The 15,372-nt window shown below is 38.1% G+C and overlaps 1 protein-coding gene across 1 annotated transcript in view; it reads left to right on the top strand.

The window, feature by feature from the left end:
- lrp1aa (low density lipoprotein receptor-related protein 1Aa) overlaps positions 1-15,372 on the top strand; it is a 104,186-nt gene that overhangs the window by 21,871 nt on the left and 66,943 nt on the right. The window contains exon 3 of the mRNA XM_053653475.1: positions 11,343-11,480. Within this exon, the coding sequence (XP_053509450.1) occupies positions 11,343-11,480 (138 nt within the window). The remainder of the gene's footprint in view (positions 1-11,342; positions 11,481-15,372) is intronic.

Here is a 15,372-nt window from a genome sequence, read left to right on the forward strand (position 1 = left end):
GTCAGTAGGGCCATGGAAATGTTTTTGGAAATGTTTTGGTTGTTTTTTGTGATGCCTTTAAAGTCTTAAAGCATTTTCCCCCCCGACATTATTTACCTGAATATAGAGCTGCAATATTCACTGAACTGGACTTAACCTTGGCAGTAAAGTCTTGTAGGACATGATAATAAAAAAACATATTAATGTAGTAACGTCCCTATAATGCTGCTATTTAAAGGACCAGCCAGAAGAGCCATGAGCGTAGATTTAATTTCCTACATAAATCCTTGCCTCAAACACAAAGCCAACTTCAGTGTGCTGAATTAGGATTTAACGGATGTTTGCGCTCCACAGTTTAAGAACGTAATGAATGTTTGTGCTTTATACGGTTTATCCCATCCCTCGTCGTGGCTGCAACTCTGCACTTTTTTTTCTTTCTTTCTAAACAACGGCCGTCTCTGGATGGAAAAAAAAAGGACAAAAAGGTGAAAGCTGAGTCATTTCATATGAAGGAGGGGATTTGAGGAAAAGAAAAGACTGAACAGAAGGTTACATCTGAATGCTGGAAGTCATTAAGAGCCAGTCAGAAGGAATGACTATAAAATGCTGCTTTTTTTCATCCTCGAAAATAAAATTGGAAACAGCCTGGAAGGTCAAACACAGTCTTATATGGTGAGAGAATGGAAAAAAAAAATATATCAATGAATAGTTGGTGAAAGAATCAACTTCAAATCAATATTATGTACAAAACCTCCTGAATTGCTGTAGAGTTTCTGTAGTAAGTGAGTGAATCTGCTTCAAATTATAAGTTAATTAGACTCAAAAGCACATATTGTTAGCATCACTGAGCATCTGGATCCTGGAGGAGAGAGAATTCGCCAGGAAAAAGGAACAAAATAGAACTGTTTTTCACCTTCTGTTTTTCTCGTTGGAGAACTGGAACATCACACACACTCTCACGGATCGGAAAAACACTAACACGGAGCTTCTCTGGAAAGTTACCGCATAAAAACAACAGAGAGGGAAGGAAAGAAATCCTTCACCTCGAGTTTGAATAACAAGAGAGCAAAATTACCTGCGGGAGGGCGGGTGTAACTCTCTCACCTGTCAGTCAGAGTGACACCAGCCAATCAGAGCGGGTGTGAGCTCATGTATGGAGAAGAGGGCGGTTAGTTGTGCAATATGGCATCGTCCTGTCATGACCCCAAAGTACCGCTGAGTGACGGTAGTATCACCTGTGGCTTTGGAGGGGGATAGACCCAAAAAGGGGCGTGGCCAGGCATACATAATGTGTGTCGTGGACACGTTACATCATTACATTATTAAAAAAATAACAGAAGCATAATTACAGAAACATAATTACAGAAGCTGTAAGTCTGATGTTTTTTAGATGACTGATCTGTTAACGAGGTCAACAGTGCTTGTAAACGTGTATAAGATAAAATTAAACGCATATTATGAGATACAACATGATTTATTTTTGCCAAGCTGCAAGCATCACGTTTTCTGTCACACAAATCGGCCACCTTCACAGCCATAGCGGTAGTCGGAATATATCTGTGATTCCCGATTCTATCGCCGGTCATCCCGGAGGAAGTACGTGTTTACTTACTATCCCTGTTTGATGGTGAAAGCTAGTTAGTTGGTGGACTTTTCCGTCTGTCTGTCCATGTTGTTAGATTCTCGTTACTGCGATATCTCAAGAGCGAGTGGTTGAATGTTTGTAGGATTTATATGGAATTACCCAGCAGATGAACTGATTACATTTAAGAATTCATCTAAACAGGGTCAAGGTCACAGCCAGGCCAAATGTCTAAAATATACTTCAAACAGGAAGAAGAAAAATTGCGGGTTTCCGGCAACACATTAGTTGCTGTGTGTGTGTGTGTGTGTGTGTGTGTGTGGAAATGCTCTGTGTGAGTTTGTTGATTCAGGTGTCTTTGTTTATTGATATACATGTATATATGGAATTTTGCGGCGGTAAATCGGACCCCATTAGTGCTGAGCGCTGCTGAACTCGGACTGCGTGCTGCTGCAGCTGGTGAAAATGTGTGACGAGGTTTTGTTTTTTTTCTCGAACACAACAGGAAGCTGTGTGTTTTAGTGCCGCGCTTCAGTAAGCTGAATGAAGCGATCATGCTGCAGGATCACACACTTCTCACCCTGCAGCTTTTCCCGGGTGAGAATGTAAAGTTGTATGGAGCAGAAAACGACGGCATGTTTGTCTTCCTGATCGCGCTCGTTTAGGAGAACAGTCCAGGGAGGCGTGACTGCAGACGCCTAGATAAACGTTGTGTGTCTGAATCTTAAACAGTGTTCGCTTGAACATCTAGTGCACTAGGTAGCTGTTATCGAGTACTCTAGGTAGCTGTTATGTTCTACCCGATGTAGTGAGGATATAGAGCAGCCTTTATTTGTCATGTATACATTACAGCACTGTGAAATTCTTTTATTCGCATACCTCAGGAGCCTTAGGGTCAGACATGAGGGTTAAGCGTCTTGCTGAAGGGCCCAACAGTGACAGCTTGGTGGTGCTGGGTCTTCTCGGGTACTCCTGCCCACTGCCCCATATATAACCGAATATGTAGGTATTCGGTTGGAATAATTTGACAGGTAAGAAATGTGAATAAAATAAACCAAAAAATAAATAAATAAGCAAACAAATAAGAATAAACTGGAAGATAATTATATATATATATATATATATATATATATATATATATATATATATATATATATATATATATATATATATATATATATATGAGTTTGCATATTTATTAAAGACACTCCTTGGAAACGAAAAGAAAAAGGAAAGGAAGGATAAGAAGGAAGGAACAGAAGAATGGAAATGGAGGGAAGGATGGAAAGGAAAGAAGAAAAGGAAGGATGTTAAGTACAAGAAGAATGGGAAGGGGTTGAAGGATGGAAGGGGAAGACATACAGGAAGTGAAGGACAGGAAGTGAAGAAAAGGAAGTACAGGAAGTGAAGAAAAGGAAGGACAGGAATAAGGGAACAGGAAGACAGGGAAGGAAGGATGAGAAGAAAGACAAAGGTATTAATCAGGAGAATTCTGTCACTGTTGTGTTTGAAAGTGATTTAGGAAAGTTTATTAAATCACTCATTTGAATCTTTTCTGAAGAAGGGAATCCCCTCTCACTGCCTCAGTCTCTTTCACTGTTTATATTTTTCTTTTTTCTCTCACATGTAATGTTCTAAAAAGATGAAGTCATGCATTACTTAACACTGCTGGGTAAATGAGGACACACACACACACACCTTTTATTCCACCAACAGGAAGTGTGTGAGTGTTCTAAACTAAACAGGCGTTATGTAATCTCCACATTAGGATGAAGGCCAAGCTGGACGTGCTCGGGATTTAGAGAAACGCTGATGGTGGTGTTGCTAGTCCGCTGTAGAGGAGAAACACAAAGACCAACCAGTCACACTTACAATGATATTATTATTATTATTATTATTATTATTATTATTATTATTATTATATTATACTGTATATTATTATTACAATAAATCAACTCAGAGATTCAAAGAAAAATGAAATCTAAATCTGAGATTTTACAATTTTTCAGCGTCAAAATACTGAACCTGAACATGATATTTTTTTTTCCCTTACAGCAAAATCATATTTGTGACTGAAACATGAAAATAATCACAGAAATAATGAATAAAAATAATTAAAAGCCACTTATCACACAACTTTTGTATTGGAAGATGAAAACAACCAGCATTTCCTGAATAATTAGCGTTTAAATAAATCTTTATAATACATCTTTTCAATTTGATTGATATTTAATTTAATTTATCTGCAAAAAGAATCAAGACAATTTTAAGCTTGAGATTAGTAAAATACATTTAAAAAATTCTGCTTTTAATATGAATATTTTCTTAATATTTAAAATGCTTTTTATAAATGTCTAAAATTGATGAATTTAAAATACATTTTTGTAAATAATACTCACGATATCGTCACTTGCTAAGATATACTGAATTTTTCAATAACGTCATGTTTATATGTATTTATTCAGCTTAATAATAATAATAATAATAATAATAATAATAATAATAATAATAATAAATGATCAGGAATTTCAACCTTCCAGTTGAAAAGAGAGAGAGAGATAAAGATGGCTGGTTTTTATCTTTGTTCATGACCCACTTTAGGATTTTCTCCAGATAAACAGGACACGCGTTGCTCTTCCCACACGACTACATCACCACATCATCTGCTCTCTCAAACGATCCCTCGAGTCAAAATACCACCCGATAATCATCTGTTATCTCACACAGGAAGATGAATCTTCATATTTATAGTCTTACAGAAAAATTCATGTTGTGTCTTAAATCCAGCGCAGAAAAGCGGAAAGGAATGTTGCTTTCAGTTTCGGGGAAATAAAGTGAAAACGTCACGAATAATATCTGGATTTCTGTCTCTCAGTTTTATACCAAACCCAGTCAGTGGTGTTTTGTTTATTTATTTGTTTGTTTGTTTTTCACATGGAATTGTCTATACATAGAAACATTAATTTAAAAAGTAAATCTTAAAAAAGAATGAATATTAAATAAATATAGATATTTAAAATGTAATATTTATTTGAAAGAAAGATGTAAATATGAATGTTTATATTTAATGCAGAGACACTGCAGGTGCACCGACAGAGCCAAAATAAAATGTGACAGAGAGCGATACTTCACATCAACAGCTTGTTTGTGAGGGGATTATTTTGTGTGTGTGTGTGTGTGTGTGTGTGTGTCCAGGTGCAAAAACTCATTAATCAGGTGAGCGAGAACGTGAGCCAGGGTGTGTGGATGGTGTATTGTGTGGCGGCCATGTTTGTAGGCCGTGATGCATTCTGGGAACTGGAGTTCAGTGCTGGTTCCGGTGTTTACATGACACGCTGCCTTGGACTACCTTGGGCTGCCTTAAACTTAATTTATTAAGTCTAAATATTACATGAATGTAAATGAACTATTTAGAATGTATACATTTAAATATGAATATGAATATAAATACCGCCTTGTCTGTAAAGCGTGGTGCACGGCGAGATATTCGAAGATGTACATTTTCAGGAAATATCGAAATAATGTATGATGCTCGTTAATTGAGTGAAACTATATCATGAAGCTGTTCTCGTGTGTTCTACCACTTACGTGTTAAAGGGCATGTCCTACGCTGCTCGGTCAGAAAAGCTTGCACAATAACTCGGGTAATAACAGCTCTATTATTCACTATAACAGCTCTATTATTCTGATCTATATTTGCAGAGAATAATTAGCACTTATGAAAGAGATGATATGCTAATGCAAACTCTCAGAGCATGTCAGAGAGACACGAGGAGAATAAAAGACGAAAAAATAAAACCATAAAGTTTAAATATAGATTTAAATTCCGCTTTTGAGCGCTTTGTTTTATTACAAGTTTTCAGAGACTAAAAGGATTGTGTGTGTGTGTGTGTGTGTGTGTGTGTGTGTGTGTGTGAGTTTAAGTGTGTACTACACCTTGACTAAAAGGAATGTTTCAGCAGTCCATGAAAACAGCACACACTTCGTTTGATCTCCATCTTTTATGAAGCTACAATATGTGTTAATTTTAATAAAATAATTCCTATATATTACAACTACAATGATGTATATATTTAACCTTGGGGAGGGGGAGAGGGGGGATGGACATTTGGAAACATTTACCTGAAAATCAATCCTGAAGCAATACATGTATAAAATTGAATAAAAATGTCATCATGTTTATGATCAGAAACGATATTCGGGCGCTGTTGAACGTTCGAATCTGATTGGTCAGAAGGTGCGCATTATATTAGTTTTATATCAAGTTTATATTAATGCGCTGGTTCTAATACGTTATGGTTTCTATAGTAACGGTTCGTTCACAGGGACGTGTACAGCGGACGCTTTACATCATCTAAGACTAATAATAAGCGGATTTTTAAAATAAAAAAACAAACATGTTTGACGGAGTTAAACGTATAATCGTGTTTTGTTAAATAAACCGAGGTTTATTGAGCTCCTTATTTATGAAAGGATTTTTCTGAGAGAGAGAAAAGCCTGCATTATTTTTTTTATAAAATCACAATCTGTTGTTATTGTTCTACAGGACTGTACAAAAATATGAAGCAAAACTTATTTATTTTAATATACAGTTTGTTATTGATGTATACTTTCTGTCTTTTGAATTATTGATTCAGTAAAAAAAACATTTTAGATTCCAAAACATTACTTTCCCATCAAAATATAAATAAAATAAATGTTACAGGAAAATGGATGTCAATAAAGAAAGAAACTTAATTGTAAGGATCTGGAGACGCAGAAAACGTTTAATCACGAACACAACAAACAGAATAACACAGACGAGGCATGAAGTGGTGACATGAAACAATCCGGCCGATAAACAGTGAGGTACAGTGACTACACACACACACACGCGCGCGCGCACTGGTGCTCGTTAACCAGGATGAGAATCAGGTGACGGTGGTCATGTGAAGGTGGTGCAGAGGTGAGGTGACTGCTGGGGATCGGAGTTCGGAATTCGTAAGGCTCATTGTGCAAGAGTCATTTTTCACACAAAAAGAATTTTGTGATCGTTGCAGCCAAAAAAAGGGTTGATTTTTGCTGCGGCATTTTTTTGGTGCGGAAACCAACTCAACTCTGCGAAATCACAGTCGCACATAATTGTTCTGCACGCTCTTTCAGTGGCGTTTGTTAGTAAATGAGAGCTTAAAGCTGTACTCGTATTTGACGATGTCACGTGACAAATCTGCGTAAAATCTGCTGTAATTTTGAAAAATTGCAGCTCCGAAGAACATCACTGTTTCCTTGATTTTCCGTTGATTTCTGTGATGGTGAGATCTTGGAGGGACTTAAACCCTGAGTAAACACAGTGAAGAGTAAACACAATGAAGAGTAAACCCTGAGTAAACACAGTGAAGAGTAAACACAATGAAGAGTAAACCCTGAGTAAACACAGTGAAGAGTAAACACAATGAAGAGTAAACCCTGAGTAAACACAGTGAAGAGTAAACACAATGAAGAGTAAACCCTGAGTAAACACAGTGAAGAGTAAACCCTGAGTAAACACAATGAAGAGAAAACACAGTGAAGAGTAAACACAATGAAGAGTAAACCCTGAGTAAACACAATGAAGAGAAAACACAGTGAAGAGTAAACCCTGAGTAAACACTGTGAAGAGTAAACCCTGAGTAAACACAATGAAGAGAAAACACAGTGAAGAGTAAACCCTGAGTAAACACAGTGAAGAGTAAACCCTGAGTAAACACAATGAAGAGAAAACACAATGAAGAGTAAACCCTGAGTAAACACAATGAAGAGAAAACACAGTGAAGAGTAAACCCTGAGTAAACACAGTGAAGAGTAAACCCTGAGTAAACACAATGAAGAGAAAACACAATGAAGAGTAAACCCTGAGTAAACACAGTGAAGAGTAAACCCTGAGTAAACACAGTGAAGAGTAAACACAGTGAAGAGTAAACCCTGAGTAAACACAATGAAGAGAAAACACAATGAAGAGTAAACACAGTGAAGAGTAAACCCTGAGTAAACACTGTGAAGAGTAAACCCTGAGTAAACACAATGAAGAGAAAACACAGTGAAGAGTAAACCCTGAGTAAACACAGTGAAGAGTAAACCCTGAGTAAACACAATGAAGAGAAAACACAATGAAGAGTAAACCCTGAGTAAACACAGTGAAGAGTAAACACAGTGAAGAGTAAACCCTGAGTAAACACAATGAAGAGAAAACACAATGAAGAGTAAACCCTGAGTAAACACAGTGAAGAGTAAACCCTGAGTAAACACAGTGAAGAGTAAACACAGTGAAGAGTAAACCCTGGTTAAACACAGTGAAGAGTAAACACAGTGAAGAGTAAACCCTGAGTAAACACAGTGAAGAGTAAACACAGTGAAGAGTAAACCCTGAGTAAACACAGTGAAGAGTAAACCCTGAGTAAACACAGTGAAGAGTAAACACAGTGAAGAGTAAACCCTGAGTAAACACAGTGAAGAGTAAACCCTGAGTAAACACAGTGAAGAGTAAACACAGTGAAGAGTAAACCCTGAGTAAACACAGTGAAGAGTAAACCCTGAGTAAACACAGTGAAGAGTAAACCCTGAGTAAACACAATGAAGAGAAAACACAGTGAAGAGTAAACCCTGAGTAAACACTGTGAAGAGTAAACCCTGAGTAAACACAATGAAGAGAAAACACAATGAAGAGTAAACCCTGAGTAAACACAGTGAAGAGTAAACACAGTGAAGAGTAAACCCTGAGTAAACACAGTGAAGAGTAAACCCTGAGTAAACACAGTGAAGAGTAAACACAGTGAAGAGTAAACCCTGTGTAAACACAGTGAAGAGTAAACCCTGAGTAAACACAGTGAAGAGTAAACCCTGAGTAAACACAGTGAAGAGTAAACACAGTGAAGAGTAAACCCTGAGTAAACACAGTGAAGAGTAAACACGATGAAGGTGTTGGGTTTCGCTGCAGGAATAAGAAGCGAGTGCGACAGTCAGGGTCTCCAGAAGAACCGTGTCTGGTTCCGCAGGATGCTCAGTAACATGTGCAGCTCATTTCCTTATAAAGCTGCACACACTGTACCTGACAATACAGATGTTGTTTTCAAAAAGCAAAGAGTCGTCACACCAAATTTTCAGGTTGTTTACTTTAGTGCCGTTCACTGCTATTTATCGTACTTCTGTAACGTAGAAACATTTCATTTCATTATTTCTGGAGGCGTCTTTGCTCTACAGCGTTCTTTTGCATGTGCACAGAACTGTATATACACACTGTGCATTTAGAATTGATTTAAAATTGATTTATAGATTCTGTTTTCCTGTTCCTTTTGTTTTTTCTTGCTTGTTGACCTGAATGGCACACGGGTCATGTTCTGTTAGTCATGTGACTCTTCTTATTCCGGAGATTTTCTGTGCCGAAACCTTCATAAACAGGTTTCCATGAGCCGAGACAAAGCTTGGTGGTGTTTTTTTTTATTATTATTATTTTTTTTATAACTCTGCATGTGATCCTGCATTACAGTGAGATTAACCTCGCTCTGCTCATTTTCCTTTTTTAGCAACGTTCCCTTTCTTTAGATTTAACAGCCGTTATAATCCCACAGCTTTATTCTTTCAACACCCATATTATACACCGATCAGCCATAACATTAAATCCACCTGCCTGATATTGTGTAGGTCCTCCTCTCCTTGTGCCACCAGAACAGCTCTGAGGTGTAGAGGCATGGACTCCACAAGACCTCTGAAGGTGTGCTGTGGTATCTGGCACTGAGACTTTAGCAGCAGATGCTTTAAGTTCTGTAAGCTGTGAGGTGGACCTCCGTGGATCTGACTTGTTTGTCCAGAACGTCCCACAGACGCTCGATCGGACTGAGATCTGGGGAATTCTTTCTCATGTTCCTCAAACCGTTCCTGAACAATGTTTGCAGTGTGTCAGGGGTCATTATCCTGCTGAAAGAGGTCACTGATATTAGGGAACACCGTTACCATGAAGGGGTGTACTCGGTCTGGAACAATGTTTAGGTAGGTGGTATGTGTCAAAGTAACATCCACATGAAAGCAGGACCCAAGGTTTCCCAGCAGAACATTGCACAGAGCATCACACTGCATCCTTCTTCCCATAGTGCATCCTGATGCCGTCTCTTCCCCAGGATTGTCTTATATAAAACAAAATGATAGCATATGTGTTAAACCTTTTCCTTTTCATGTTATAATGTCTGTTCTATTACCATGAACAGAACTTCTCTGGACCTACAGTTAAGGACTTCATCTTTTAAATCTGTAATTCTGTAAAGCAGAATGTGAGATTTTTACAAATTACAACTTGGAATTATAATTTATTAGTTAAAATATTTGAAAAATAATAAAAGCAATGTAGAATCTGAAATTTTTCATTTTTATAATGTAGGAGAATTTGATATGTAGAATACGCGTGAGGGACCTCCTCCCGAGAGCCGAGCGCTGAAGACCCGAAGCTGAGGGTTAAATCTGTGTGAGATGTTTACAGATGAAATGTTATTTACAGAGACGCTGTATTATTATTAAAGCCCCAGCTTGAATGTATTTCTCTGTGTTGTGAGTGTGTTGTGTTTCACACCATGCGCTGCAGGTCTGTAAAAGCCACGTGTGTTGTTTATTTAACAACTCACGCCACATTAAAGCACATTACAGCTCTCTGGGGATTCATAACGCACTAACGAATGAGTCACCATGTCTCACAGCTCTGCGCCACTTTAACTCCGGCCTCAGACCCGTGGAGAGAAACCGAGAAACACCACGTGTTTCATTCACTTATTTATTTTCACTGGATTTGGTTTCGCTGGAATTAAAACATCCCTCGTTCCACCATTCAGCTGATCGGAGGTCTGATTCGGTGGAAACACGGAGTGCAGATGAAGAAAGAATAAGAGAGATGCAGATGGAAGGGAGACAGACAGGGAGAGAGACAAACAGATGGAAAGAGACAGATGGGAGGAGACAGGCAGACAGGAAGAGAGATAGACTGATGGAAAAGATACAAAGAAAGAGAGAGAGATGGGAAGAGAGAGAGAGATGGGAAGAGATACAAATAGAGAGAGACCGATGGGAAGAGATACAAAGAGAGATAGACAGATGGAAAGAGATACAAAGAGAGAGAGACAGATAGGAAGAGTGACAGATGGGAAGATATACAAAGAGAGATAGACAAATGGGAAGCTATACAAAGAGAGATAGACAGAGGGGAAGAGATACAAAGAGAGATAGACAGATGGAAAGAGATACAAAGAGAGAGAGACCGATGGGAAGAGATATAAAGAGAGATAGACAGATGGAAAGAGAGAGACAGATGGGAAGAGATACAAAGAGAGAGAGACAGATAGGAAGAGAGACAGATGGGAAGAGATACAAAGAGAGATAGACAGATGGGAAGAGAGAGACAGACAGAAAGAGAAACAGTTTTGTGTGTTTGTGTTTATTGTGTGTTTGTATTTATTGTCACATGACTGAAGAACACGTTTCTGATTTTTTTTCTTTTTTAAAAAGAAGTCGTTTTCTGTTTCCTCAGAACTTGAATTTTCTTATAAAATCTTATTTCAGAGCCCATAAACCGAGAAAAGTGTCTGTCTCTCACTGCACAACTTTCCTATACTAATCCCAGGTGTGTGTGTGTGTGTTTACCAAACAGAAACACATGGTTAAAAAGCGGAGATTATTTTAGTGATATGAAATATGTGTCTGTCTGTCTGATAATCTGAGCCCCTTACTCTTGTCTGTCTCTCTTTGCCTGTCTGTGTATAATACTCTCCTCCTGTCTGTCTCTCAGGTCCTCACACGCGAGTGTCTCTGTGTCCCCCGAATGAGCAGCAGTGTGAGGGGACGGAGGTGTGTGTGCACATGAGCAAGATGTGTAATGGCGTCTCTGACTGTCCTGATGGATCAGATGAGGGGGCGCACTGCCGAGGTACGTACACACACACACACACACACACACACACGCACGAGCAAGTAGTCGTTAGAAGTTGTGTTTGTCACATAGGTGTCGTATAAGTGTTGCATGGGTGTGTGTTACAGCTGTGTGTGTGTGTGTGTTACAGCTGTTCACACAGTGATTGTAAGTGTGATGTTCATGCTAATTAGCTGATTTAAATATAGTTTAGAATAAAGCGTGGAGACGTGATGTGACGTTTGAGAACAAAAAGAAAAGCTCCTTACAGAAATCGAGATTCTTTAAATAACTTAAATCTGTAAAAAAGTTCTTCCTTCATAAAGTGTTTTCACGAATCATCTAAATTTCAGGATACCAAACTATATGGCACTAAAAGTACAGCTAAAAGTTCTCATTTACCAGCAAACATCACAGAGAGAGCGTGCGATTTCGAGCAATTTCATGCGATTGCAATTTCACCAATTCGAGTAGTTTTCCGCAAAAAAAAACCTGCGAAACTGCAAAAAACCATTGCAAATTTTGCAAAAATCCAGCAACAGTCACAAAAAAACTGCGAGTCCTGTACAGACTGATCAAGGCTACTGATGATCACATCTGCAATGTAAAGCCTCAGGTATACTTCTTTTATTTACGCGTACGCTAGCGTATACGCACAGTCGCAGGCGGTCGATGCGTGCACATTACGATAACTTGCACTGCCCCTCCTGGCCTACAGGAGTCAGTACAGAGCAGTAAAGCAGGTCTTCTGGTGTGACGGATGACAACGAAGAAGAATCACAACAAGAACAACAACTCTTCTGTAATCTCTCGCCGTGATTAGCGCCTGTATACAAATCCTTATACTCTTTAAGGCTAGAATTATACAAATGCGTGTGCTTTCTAACCTGTACTCCTTTCCGTCTCTTCCGTTTGTTCCATTTTTTCATTAACTACCTTGAGAATCAATGGCCCTGGCTTACTGCTGCCACCTTGTGGAACAACTAAATAGTGCAAAAGAATTAAAAATGGTTAGAGAAATCGTGTGGCGCATGTACAGTACACGCGTACTCTGCTGAGGATGAAATCTGCGTCACGCGAAGCGTACTTTCTGCTCAACATCTGGAACTCCAGTGCACTTAGTACGGCGAATGAGCACACAATGTGTTTTCACCAGCCTTTGCTGTGGAGCTCCACACACTGTGATGGATGTTCTCGATGTTCAGCGATAGAAGCTTGTTAAGGTCTGGGGAGACAGGAACTTTCTTCAGTCTCCTCAGGAAGTGAAGACACTGTTGCACCTTTCTAACCGGAATTGAAGTGTTATGGTGCCAGGACAGATCCTCTGAGATGTGGACACCCAGGAACATGAAGCTGGAGACACTCTACTTCAGTCTCATTGATGTAGATGGGAGAGTGTCTGCTACTTCTGGAAATCTAAAAGTCCACAATGAGCTCTTTGGTCTTCTGGTTGTTGAGGGTGAGGTTGTTGGTGGAGCTAGGCTTTAGATCTCCTCCCTGTAGGCCGACTCATATGGCTCATACTTTAAAGGATTATAGTGAGTCTAAAAGCTGTAACGGGGTCCTGAACATCTAACACACGAATGTTAGATGTTTTAGATGGACCATTTTATCATATTACGACTTTTACAAAGACATTTTCTCAAACGTTTATGACTTTATTCTCAAAAATCGATCGCATTCTTGTAACGATCTCCCCTTTAGACAGAGCTGCAGCCTTCAGCATGCTCAGAGTGCCGGAGAGCGTGCGTGTGCTCGAGCCAGGTGCGCGAGTGCTCAGCGAGCGCACTCTTTTCAAATGTTGATAACTGTGACATTGTTTACTATGGACACGTGCGTTTGTTTTGTTTCTGTTCTGTCTCCTCCCTGTTTTGTCATTAGTTGTTGTTCAAGGGTGTGTATTCATTGTTTTCAGCTGTCAGCACTTAACGCTGATTATGTTCAGGATATGTACCCCTCGCCTCACAGTACACTTCGCGGAGTATTATAGTTAGATAGTAGATAGTTAATGTTACGTACCTCTATAGATTCATTTAGTTTGTTAGATTGGTTCATTTAGACCACGCTGGTGTTTTCTGCTCCCAGTTCCCAGTCATAGTTTCATGTTTCATGTTTTGTGTTTTGACCCCGTTTCCAGTGACCGCGACTTCGATGCCTAGCCCCGTTTATGCCTGTTTGCCCATTGCCCGACCCATTGCTTGTTTCTGACTACGTCTCTGTTTTATGATTTGGATTTATCTGCATGTCTCTATTCGATAAAACTCTTAACTGCGATTGCATCCGTCCTAAACCTCATTTCGTGACAACTCTAGCGTCTCTTATATCCTGACCTGGATGTGTTTGCTGGGCCGAGAGATTTTAGGATTTGCAATCTGCAAATTTAATCTTAGAAATTAAAACTTGGAATCCAGACTTTAGAGAACGAGAGTCAGATGATGACGTCTCGAGTTAAAAATGGTTTTATTTGGTCAGAATGGTTTGAATGTTTGGGTTTGTTTTTATCCTTTTATGGAGCCATAACATGGATTTTATCTCCTCATAGTTTTTTTTTTTTTTTTTTACCTTTCTGCTGTGTGTGTGTGTATGCATGTGTGTGTGTGTGTGTGTGTGTTTGAGACAGTCTAGTATAAATGTTTCGATCGTGTGCTAAACAAAGGTGGTTCTTCAAATAAACCATGTGTTAAACCTCTTAAACCCTCGGGTGTGTGTGTCTGTGACAGAAAATAGAAATAATTTGAGGTGTGTGTGTGTTATAACTACATGCTTTGTTTTGTTGCTGTGTGTAGATTATTATAAGTATAATCTGGTTTCCAGTAAACAGACACATTACTGATTATGAAATAAATAAAACAAGTCGTACTTGATGGGGAAGGAGCCGTTTAAATAAAAATAGCAAATGTGAAAATTCCAATGTCGTTCCAACAAATAGTTTTGGAATGTTCTAGAAATTATGCTTTCAGGGCTGGAGAACCAAAGAATCGCCAAATTCCGGAGTTAAATATTGAGTAAAGTGAGTCATTAGTGAGTCAAAAACATGGATTAAATAAGATGTTATTCAGGGGTTTACAGTAAGTGTGTCTTAGTATGACACACACACATTCATGAAGATGCAGTATGAAGTGAATGTTGAGCAAAATCTCCATCAAGCTTCTTACAATCCTCTTAAGGATTAAAAGTGAAGCAAAAACTCGTGCTATTTGCTCAGACACACACACACACACACACACACACACACACACACACACATATATATATATATATATACATATATATATATATGTATATATATATATATATATATGTATATGTATATGTATATATACACACAGATACACACACACACACACATATATAGACACACACGTATACACACACACATACACACACATGTACACACAAACACTCATGCACACACAGAGAGAGAGAGTTAGTTTGTGCAGAGTAACTGGAAATGCTTTACATAAAAATAACAACAACAACAATAATAATAATAATGATAATAGTGTACTATATTATAATTATACTATAATTTAATAATCATCTTTATTTTTCTAGCACATTTATAGGTGAAATTCAGATTAAAATGTTTGGCAAGGAAAGTAAATAAAATCTATAATAAAATGTAAATCATTAAGAAACAATGTAAGAAATAAAAAGTAAATAAATAATAATAAATAAGTCAATAAAAAAATATAACTGAGAAAATAAGGGAATTCTCAAAATATTTGGTTTGTAAAAGAAAATCTAGAATAAAAGTAATAAAAATAAATTATACTGAGTCTAATTATACAAATAGAATCTTTAATTCTATAGAAATGATAAAATAATTAGTAAAATATGTTGATTGCTACTTTTTTACATATAAAATTTTATATTAAAGTTTGTATTAAAATGTTGGAGTGTTGCAGTT

Source organism: Ictalurus furcatus, chromosome 21 (genome assembly GCF_023375685.1).
Source record: "Ictalurus furcatus strain D&B chromosome 21, Billie_1.0, whole genome shotgun sequence".
NCBI classification, from domain to species: Eukaryota; Metazoa; Chordata; class Actinopteri; order Siluriformes; family Ictaluridae; genus Ictalurus; species Ictalurus furcatus.